The sequence below is a fragment of the Carlito syrichta genome, unplaced genomic scaffold, assembly GCF_000164805.1.
Source record: "Carlito syrichta isolate Samal-C Ts95f unplaced genomic scaffold, Tarsius_syrichta-2.0.1 Scaffold95881, whole genome shotgun sequence".
Classification (NCBI taxonomy): Eukaryota; Metazoa; Chordata; class Mammalia; order Primates; family Tarsiidae; genus Carlito; species Carlito syrichta.
Genome location: NW_007039977.1, coordinates 261,374 through 272,225, shown reverse-complemented (window position 1 = coordinate 272,225; position 10,852 = coordinate 261,374). Strand labels below are relative to the sequence as shown.

At 43.8% G+C, this 10,852-nt stretch overlaps 1 protein-coding gene across 1 annotated transcript in view; it reads right to left on the bottom strand.

The window, feature by feature from the left end:
* The window catches only part of IQCK (IQ motif containing K), a 134,057-nt gene that overhangs the window by 74,735 nt on the left and 48,470 nt on the right, over window positions 1-10,852 (bottom strand). The window contains exon 7 of the mRNA XM_021714492.1: window positions 594-678. Coding sequence (XP_021570167.1) covers window positions 594-678 — 85 coding nt within the window. The remainder of the gene's footprint in view (window positions 1-593; window positions 679-10,852) is intronic.

Here is a 10,852-nt window from a genome sequence, read left to right as displayed (position 1 = left end):
AGCCTGGGTGACAGAGTGAGACTCCAACTCAAAATAATAATAATAATAATAATAATAATAAAAGTAAAAGGTTGGAGGGTATGTTTAGTGATAACTACAAAATAAGTTTTGGTAAAATTTCTAAATTATACTTTAACACCTATTTAAATTAATTATTTATTGATTTATTGAGTTAGGTCTCGCTCTGTCACCCAGGCTAGAGTGCAGTGGCATGATCACGATGATCATGGTTCATGGCAGTCTTGATCTCCTGGGCTTAGGCGATTCTTTCACCTCAGCATCCTAAGTAGCTGGGACTACAGGCACATGCCACCATGCCTGGCTAATTTTTTGATTTTTTTATAGAGATGAGTTTGCTATGTTGCCCAGTCTTGTCTCAAACCCCTGGGCTAGAGCAATCTGCTGGTATCTGCCTCCCAGAGTGATGGGATTACAGGTGTGAGTCACCACGTCCAGCTGAGAATCCTATTTCTGAGGTCTGGATATTAGCTCTAATATTCTATGTTTCTAATTCATCTAAGTGTTTCCCCTGGGCCTTACACTTCACAAAATTCTCCATCAAGTCAAATGCCACAATTACATATGATTCTTACCATATAGGCTCTCCAGAAAGACTGAATGTAGACAACTGCTTCCTCTTCTGTCAGCAGGAGGGACAGCGGGATTGGTGGCCTCGGGCTGAAAAACAATAGAATGGTCACATGCCCAAGAAAATCCTGTCCTTCAGCCTTGGCATTGCCTTTGACAACATAATGGTCTCTCTGATTAAGTGCTTCATTAACCCCCTTCTTAGAAAGCAACAATGTCATTTTAGATAGAAAAGTATATGCTTGAGTTAGCATTTTTTATTTTGAATTCTGGGATGGATTTTTATTTTTAACCAGCATAACCTTTAAATCACTGTTAGCCTGCTTTTCCTTTAAGGACTCAGATTGCTATACCTGCGTGTTAGTCCTGGAGGTGCAACTTACATGTTACTGACACAAGACTGTATGGAAATAATGCAAGAGACAGAGGAGCAGCCACCTTCATGTACTATACTATGACTGAGATACAATAAAGGGCTCTTTCTCCAACTTCATACTGAAGAAAAATTAAGTACTATAGTTCATCTCATTCCCAAAAGCAAAATATAGAAAGTTATCTCTGGTTAGTATGTATTCAAACTGATGTGGTTCAAATTCAAGCATGTTTTTTAAGTTCTGCATACATCTTAATAAGAAATAATCTCCAAGGCCGGGCGCAATGGCTCATGGCTGTAATTCCAGCACAGGAGGTGGAGGTGAGAGGATTGCCTCAGCCTGCGGGTTTGAGACCAGACTAGACAACATGGTGAGACCTCGTCTCTAGAAAGAAAAAAAAAATTAGATGGGCAAGGTGGCACACGCCTGTAGTTCCAACTACTTGGAAGGTTGAGATAGAAGGATCGCCTGAGTCCAGCAGGTCGAGGCTGCGGTGGCCATGAGCAGTGTGCCACTGCACTTTGTGGCCATGAGCAGCGTGCCACTGCACTCCAGCCTGAGTGACAGTGAGACTCTGACTCAAAAAAAAAAAATAGTAACATATCTCAAGTGCTGGGTCAGTTGAGGGTGTCTGCTCTTTTTCAGATTGTGATGGGATTTTAAAAGTCATAGATATATTTAAAAATCAAGACTACATACACTTACTTTCTCCTAAAAGTTTAATAGAGGCACTAACTGCTGACAAGGTCTTATAATTTGTCTTAAATCTGGTTCTTTATGTTTCCCAAGAGCAAAGCACAGCTATCTCTTAAAGGCAAAGGCCAAGACTGTTCAGATACAGCACAGAGAAGAAGTCTCTGGAAGTATGTGAATCACATGGAGGCTGCTCCCAGTACAGGATCCCCAGAAAGAACTTTGCAAGTGAGGGATTCCCAAGTGCCCTAGCCTCAAAGCTCTCTCTAATAGCTGCTAGAACTTACAGTTACTCTCATTGCACAGAGAGATTAACTAGCCTGCTCAAGGTCATGCAACTTGTAGGTGGCCTAGTCAGCCTCAGCCCAGACCCACACAATCCTAAAGCCCAAACTTCCCTCACAGTGGGGTGCTGACACACCATGCCTCAACTTGGCAAACACTTGCAGTGCCTAGCCTCGTCCAGAATGCAGAGCTAACTGGCAACAATGCGTGATTCTCCAGGATCTGGGGTTTTCATTTCCCTCTAAACTTTGACTTGAAAAAAGAAAAAAAAACTTTGATACAGTATATTTGTTTGAATGAATGAATGCTCTTTTGAATTATTCCAGAATCAAAGAAATCAAAGCCAGAAAGAACCTGGGGTTATCAACACCACTTCTAGCAAGGGTGGTGTTGTTGCCAGGCTCTGGTTTTCCGGCTGGACAGATCCTTTCAAGAGATCAAGTAAAGGAGATTCTTCCATTTCTTTGGAGAGATAATTACGCCCTCAAAATGACAGCATTGTTAAAAACCTTTCCCTAATGTTCAGTTTCCATTTTTATTTGCATAATGTGATAGCGTTTTTGTTTTTTGGGTTTTTTTAGTCATTTCTGTTTTCACCTCTTCTTGCCTAATATCTAGTTTCCTGGGCTGTGATGGAGGCTTCATCTTTTGCTGGAGGCCTGCCACTGGAGGTATTTCAGCCCCCTGCTTTCCACATTAAATGTCTCTCCTCATCCACTGTCCCTATTCTCTAAATCTCAGTCGTGTGACACCACAAGTCACATCCCTGAAGTAATTTCCCTTCACTAGTTAAAAATCAATCGCTTCTGGCCAGGCATGGTGGCTCATACCTGTAATCCCAACACTTTGGGAGGCCGAGGCAGGAGGATTACTTGAGCCCAGGAGCTCGAGACCACCCTAAGCAATATAGCGAGATCTCATCTCTACAAAAAATTTTTAAAAATTAGCCAGTCATGGTGGTGTACATCTGTAGTCCCAGCTACTCGGGAGGCAGAGATGGAAGGGCTGCCTGAGCCCAAGAGGTAAGGCTGCAGTAAGCCATAATCAGACCACTGTACTCCAGCCTGGGTGACGTGTCAGATCCCAACTCAAAACAGACAAACAAACAACAACAAAAAATCAACAGCTTCCAGAAAGACCCTGGTGTACTGGCACTGAATGTATGAGAATAATGCTCTAATGTGCTAACACTAGGTGATATTTACCAAGAGCTTTCTGGACTCCTTTCCAGCATTCTTGCTCCTTGTTCTCCAGCCCCCCCGCCCGGCCATCTGCAGCACCTCAAATGTGCCATGCTCCCTCCCATCTCAGGGTCTTTGCAAAGGTTCTTTCCTCTGCCTCCAATCTCCCCCAACTCCCAGCCAGGGGCACCTTGTATGGTTATACAGGTTGTCCTCTGCTCAAGAGCATCCAGTGCATGGGCTGGAGGTACAAAAACCCAGTCCATGCTCTTCTTCTCAGGGTGGGGCTGCATCTGCCCCAGGGTAGGAACATCTTTTCCAAATTTGCTCAAATGCACCTTAGGGCTGGTGGAGGCTGACACCCCTTTTTACTGGGTCCCTCTTATTCCTTCTTAATTTTTATTTATATCTGTTTAGAGACGGGGTCTTGCTCTGTCACTCAGGCTGAAGTGCTGTGGCACAATCATAGCATGTTATAGCCTTGAACTCCTGGGCTCAAGTGATCCTTCTACTTCAGCCTTCTGAGTAACTGATCCTTCTGATCTCTGTCGAAATGTTATTGAAACATGTCCTTTGACTAGATCAAGGCCCAATGAAACTCCTTGCAATTTTCCTTCCTAGTCCTTGGCCCAATTTGGAGATGTATACCCATGCAATAATCTAATTAATGCCCAAATCTTTTACTTGAATGAAAACCTCCAAGAGAGCAGAGACTGATCCTGTGTTTGCTCATCTTAGTATTCCCAGCATTTAGGACAAGGCCTGCCACATAGTCAGCACTCCATAAATACTTGTGGAATGAGTGGTTGCCGTTGTATCCAGCAGTGTGTTATGCGCTTTCTACACATGATTGTGTTAAATCCTTACAACATGAATAACAAGTTGTTATCCTTCGGTTAGAGTCAAAGAAACTGAGGCAGAAAGGGATAAAGATACTGTGTTCAATGTCACTGACAACTTCCTGCTGAGAATGCAAACTGCCCAGGAAACACAGGGAGGGGCTCAGAGAGAAGGGGCCAGTTCACAAGGTCACTAACATGCAAGCCAGAGTCTAACAGCTGTTGAGTGGTAAATAGAAGAAAATGCAGTCATTTGCCTCAAAGAAAAAAAAATTAGGGGGGAGAAGCCATAATCATAGCAAATGCCCTTTTCAGTGAACTTTCTGGTAATAACTTGGCAGATATTCATTTGTCTGAACCTCCATAGGGAAATCCCACATCAGGACAGCTAAATGAAGTGGAGTTTGTCACCTGTATCTGAGGGGAGATTTGAAGGCGCCTTTCTGTTCAGCTGCAATTTTCCTGCTTTAAGTATGTTTTGCACTGCTGATGTCATGAAATCCTCAAAGTAACAGTATTCCCGTTTCGGAATAGCAGCAGTAAAGGAGAACCACAAATCTTAGGACACGACAGGCAAGCCCAACAAAGGGCTTTCACCAGTAATGAAACCCTGAGCCGCTCTGCATCACAATGACATCTCCAAAGAGCAAAATGAGATTCCTAATAGGCCTTTAAGCAGTAATATGAGGCCACCTTTAGTGACATCCTTGCTTTCACGGCTAAATAATGGGGCGCTGTCTCATTCCCAAACCAAGAATAAGTATGAGAAAGACAGTGTAAATTGGGCCAAATGAAAAGGACTCACTCTTCAGCGCATAGTCCCTGGGAATGATCAATCATTTCAACGGGCTAGCTTGAAGGGATAGAAGCCATGCCAGGCCCATTTCTCTCTCTTGGAATCAGTGCAATTGGCTTCAGGTCGAATAAAAATAGAGACGACGGCTCATTATCAGGGAGCCGGGGAGGGGAGAGGAGATGAATGTGTCAGTCACAGGAGAAGGCAGCTGAGGCTCCACAAGGGCTTACGTTGGACACTCCAGAGCAGATGCTCCTGCATGTTGAAATGGGCACGATGGCACTGCAGAAGTATGTTTCCAAGAAGAATTGTCTTACTAGTAATGCCCATTTGTCATGTCCTCCTCCTTTATTTCTCAAATGTGAATTCAATACATTTGAATTGTAAGAATCAATGCTATAATTCTGAGAAGAACAAAAATGTATTCTTCTGATTGTGTCATAAATATACACTTGCTAGCAGGGCGTGGTAGCGTTCGCCTGTAGTTCCAGCTACTTGGAAGGCTGAGGCGGAAGGATCACCGGAGCCCAGCAGGTCGAGGCTGCAGTGGCCGGGAGTGTGCTACTGCACTCCAGTCTGGGCGATGGAGTGAGACTCCAACTCAAAAAAAAAAAAAAAAAAAAGAATATATACTTGCATGTGCATGCATGCACACATATATACACACTTCTTTCCCCTTTTTTGGATGCTAAGTAAAAGATCTACAGTACAGAAAGAAGATATAGCATGCTAACAAGACATATAATAAGAAAATCTGAGAAGTTAGTCTTCATCAATCTCTCCATTCAGTTTTAAGGCAATTAAAAAAGTTCCATCCAAAATCATATTTAAACAGGATAATGTAGAAAGGAGAAATGCTTGCTTGAGATTGAAATTGAATTCCAGGATCCAAATTTGATCCACTTTTCATTAGCTAAGAGATTAGGTTATTTTCTTGGAACATGAAAACATAAGCACAAGTAAAGCTGTTTGCAAAGATGGCACAGGTCCTTAAGTTCTGTGATGGACCAGTATTTGAGAATGAGCACCCATCATATTCAGCAAGAGACCTTATCCAGTCCTTGCCCTTTACCTTACTGACTTCCCCGACATTCTATTCTTGACTTATGAACTTCAGATCTTTGTAAGAGTAGAGGTTATCTGGAATGGTGCCTCCAGACATATGTTGTCTAGCCATTAGGACAGGATCTCGTAGGATTCATTTAATTCTAGGCGTCTATGAATACAAGGACTAGCTCCAAAAACCAGTGGAGCATTACTCTCTGTTACCTGAGAGTGCACTTGGAAATCAGGGCTACTAGGATATGATATTGCTGCCGCCCCCTCACCAATCTCCACCCTGGGAGATCAACAAGTGGTTGTTACCCCAGCATCAGGCTGAATCATCCTCCTAGTTAAACACAGAGTTGAGTCCTGTTTCACCAACCCTATCACTGAAGCTGCATATACATTCAGAGAAGAGAGTTCACCAAACAACAAATTGTTAAGCCCATGTATTCACCCAGGAGATTTCAAGTAAAACACCAACCACTGCTCACCCTAGCCAACCCTGTGACTCTCTATCCACTTACTCTGCTCTATTTTAATTCAAAGTACCTGAGACTTTTGGACATTTTACAATACATTTACTTGTTAGTTTGGTTATAGTTTGTCTTCCCACTACAATGTGACCTCCACAGGAGCCAGGAATTTCCCTTATTCTCCCCTTTATCCACAGTACCTAGAAAAGTCCCTGGAATAAAGTAGACCTTCAAAAAATATTTCTGAATGAATATATATTATTATAGATAGGAAACAGAGAACTTAAGGTCAGAATTGATCAGTGGCAGTACTGATGATAAATGCACATATTCACTTGCTTGGTCACTGGCTGTCCACATTTCATCTTGTGAAAGCAGTGACTACTTGTCTCTTAAGATTAGGGATAAAATAAAAGCCATCATTCTTTGAATACCTGCCATGAACCCTGCGCAGTGGATACCTTTCATTTCTATCTGCCCAGAATGCCCTCCCCTCTTCTTGTGGCATCAGTCCTCAGACTTTGTTTTGACAGCTCCCCCTCCCTGTGCTGGGAGAATGTGGGCTATAGCACCTGGCCCTCCCTGGCCAAGGAGTGCACCTAAGACCCAAGTGTGGCCAAGCACATGGTACCTCCCTGAAGTGGGAATCTTGGGTGGACTGGCAGGAGCCTAAGGCTTTACCCTGGCAGTGGTGTATTGAGAAACAAATCGTAGCCTGTGTTCTCTTGATCCCCATCCCTGCTTTCCAAAGTCAGGTCCTTGCCTCTCTGTCAGGTTTATGTGTTATCTTATTACTACTCATATAGACCCCTTTTTGTAAGTAGCCCTGCAATTTCTGTTGCTCACAAGAAAGAACTCTAACTGATCACATCTTTAAGCCTCACAATGACCCTCCAAGGTAGAGATTATTACCATTCCCACACCACATAAGAGAGAAGCATAGCTCAGAGATGTGAAGGGACTGATTCCAGGTTACCCAGCTGCTGTAGGCTGAATAATAGCCCCGGGTATAATAAGAAATATATTTTAGCTGGGCATGGTGGCACAAGCCTGTAGTCTCAACTACTTGGGAGGCTGAGGTGGAAGGATCGCCTGAGCCCAGGAGGTTGAGGCTGTGGTGAGTCATGATGGTGACACTGCACTCCAGTCTGGGCAACAGAGTGAGACACACACACACACACAAATATATATATTTGGCCTTTGTCCCCAATCCCTTGGAATTTCCTAAGTGATAGGAATATCACTTGTTATTCATAATGAACTTCTGAGTTTATAAACTCATACCTGAGTATATGCTAATAGTGTGACTCATGATGGACTTACCCTGGACTCTACAGAGAGTCTCAAGAAGGGGCTGGTCACCAGAAAGATCAAGTGATTAGAGAGTTGAGATTTTCAGTGTCACCCACTGGCCTCCAGGAAGTGGGGGGAGGCTGGAGATTCAACTCTATAAAACCATGAGACTTGATGAGTTTCTGGGTTGGTGAGTGTAACTGCACACCCCAACTCCACAGGTACAGAAGCTCTTGTGCTAGGGACCCTCATCACTTATCTCGTCATCTGGCTGTTCATTTGTAGCCTTTATAAAATATAAAATATAAAATCTTTTACAGAAGTGAGTTCTGAGTTCTATGAGTTGTTAAAGAGAATTATAAAACTGAGTTTATAGCCAAGTCCGACAGAAGTGAGGGTAACCTGGGGACCTGTTCCTTTGAACTGGCATCTGAAGTGGAAGGCAGTCTTGTGGGCCCTTAGCCCGTGGAATCTGTGCTAACTATAAGTAGTGTAAGAATAAAAGTAAATTAAATTATAGGACACCCAGTTGGTATCTGAGAGAGGTGGAGAATTGCTTGGTGTGAAAACCCCACACATTTGGTGTCAGAAGTCTCATAAATAAACAAACACAGGCTTTTCCTGTTGGTGTCCCCCAAGAGGTCCATATCCAGTCCCTAGACCCTGTGAATACATATGTTCCCTTATATGGCAAAACGGACTTTGCAGATGTGATTGAGTTAAGGATCTTGAGATGGGGAGATTACCCTGGATGATGGGGGGATGGGGACAGGGGGGCGGTCACTCATGAGACACTACTACAGAAATAGGAGATGTGGAGACAGACGCAAGAATGCAGAGTGATGCAAGGAGGGGGCCACAAGCCAAGGAGTAGAGGTGGCCTCCAGAAGCCAGAAAAAGCAAGCAAACACATTCTCCCTAGGCATCCAGAGGCAGTCAGCCATGCCAACACTTTGACTTAGCCCAGTAAGACTGATTTAGGACCTCTAGCCTCCAGAACTACAAGAGAATAAATCTGTGTTGCTGTAAAGTCATCAAGTTTGTGGTCACTTGTTATAGTTGCCCTAGAAAGCTCACACACCAGCCAGTCAATAGGGGAGCTAAGACAGGAACCTAGATGTGCTGCCTCACACAGGCTCTCGCCTCACATAGGCTCTCTGAACTCATTCTTTTTTTTTTTTTTTTCTTTTTTGAGTTGGAGTCTCACCCTGTCGCCCAGACTGGAGTGCAGTGGCCGCTCCCGGCCACCACAGCCTCGACTCGCTGGTCTCCGGTGATCCTTCTGCCTCAGCCTTCCAAGTAGCTGGAACTACAGGTGTGCGCTACCACACCTGGCTAAGTTTTTGATTTATTGTAGAGATGAGGTCTCGCTGCCCAGGTGGGTCTTGAACCCGCGGGTTCAGGCAATCCACTCACCTCAGCCTCCCAAGGCGCGGGATCACAGGCTGAACCACTGATCCCGGCTTGAACTCATTCTTTTGTTCTTTTTTTTTTTTTTTTGAGTTGGAGTCTCACTCTGTCGCCCAGACTGGAGTGCAGTGGCCGCTCCCGGCCACCGCAGCCTCAACCTGCTGGGCTCTGGCGATCCTTCTGCCTCAGCCTTCTCAGTAGCCAGAACTACAGGCATGCGCTACCACGCCCAGCTGATTTTTTGATTTATTGTAGAGATGAGGTCTCGCTGCCCAGGCGGGTCTTGAACCCATGGACTCAGGCAATCCACTCACCTCAGCCTCCCAAGGTGCGGGATCACAGGCTGAGCCACCGAGCCCGGCTTGAACTCATTCTTAAACAGTCATCTAGAAACAGATGGAACAAGGAAAGGAAGCAGTATCGAGGGCTCCAGAGGAAGGGCCACCCATATGTTAAACCTCCAGTGAGAGGGAGGCACTCAGAGGATTTAGACATCTCAGCATGTCCCAGATTCAGGAAGCAGCTCTCCTTCCTCCCGCTATTTGAAGATGAATGTGAACATAAAGAGCAAAGACAATTTACTGTCCTCTTGGGACTCTCTGGCCTCTGAAATTACTGAGACAGAAATCTATTATTCTATGAGGTGAAATAAATGAAAAGATTTTTTTTCTATCTAGATGCATGACAGCAAAATTTCTGCTGTGCCACCATTTAATTATAATCTTTAGTACAAAATGCAGTTTCCTGTGCCATTTTGAAAGCATGAGTGTTTTCAGTCCCACTGTTAACCTCAGTAAAAACATCATCATATGGCTGGAGCTTGTCCTCAGACGCCACGGTGACACTTTTGTTTTCACCTCAGTTTTTGGTCATAAGATACCTTTCACCAACATGAAAGTATCATGCACTTTTTTCTTTTTTTTTTTTGTCCGAGGATAAAACGTAACTGAGAAGACACTTCACCCAAAGCAACCTTTTCTTTTCTCTTTGAAAACACAATCTTTGTTTCATTGAAGGTCTCAGTTTTAATGATGTCTTTCATGAGCCTTCTCCGCTGGGACACAAGACCAGAAAGGTGACTGTGCACTTTCGTTCCTTGTGCTTATTTAGTTATTCATTTTTGCAAATGAATCTGACCAATTCTCAGGACAATTCTTTTTTGCTAAAATAAAAATCTAAACTTTTCCTGTTTTTAGTATGCTAGTAAATAAGTTCATTGTCTCTGATTGGCTTGTTGAGTCAGGATTATATACTACAAAAGAGGATGGTGCTGGATTTATCAGTAAAGTCGACAGGAGATACAACAAAATCCATCACTATTGAAAGGTAGGGCAGATTAGAGCCTGTGGTAGTTATATTATTGTTCCCAATTATCTCTCTCTTCCCTGGAAGAGAATTATGCATCCCCGCCATTTACCCGACGCCTTGCAGTTCCTCCTTATGAGAGGTGTCAATTTCCCAGGAACATGGATATTGACTTGCACTGGCTAATGAATGTGAGCAGAAGCCACGTTTGCCATTGCATGCTTCAGCCATTGATCTCCCTCTGCCCTGAGACTGAGAGATGGGATGCTCCTTCATCCTAGGTCCTTGAAAGAGATGTGGAGTAGAGCCAAAGCTGACATACAGCCCACACGTAACAGGATGAAGAAAAAAACCTGTGGTGTTGTAAGGCACTGAGATTAGGGGGTTGTTTGCTACTGCAGCAGAACCTAGAGAAAGATGACTAACACAGAGTTTGCTGGGGCAAATTCATGTTGGAAAACATATCGGTCAGAACTCTTGATTTACAAGCATCAGAAACTGAACTCCAACTGGCTAAATAAAAAAAAAGGTGGTGGGGAGGAGTATTTATTGGTTCATTTAATTAAAA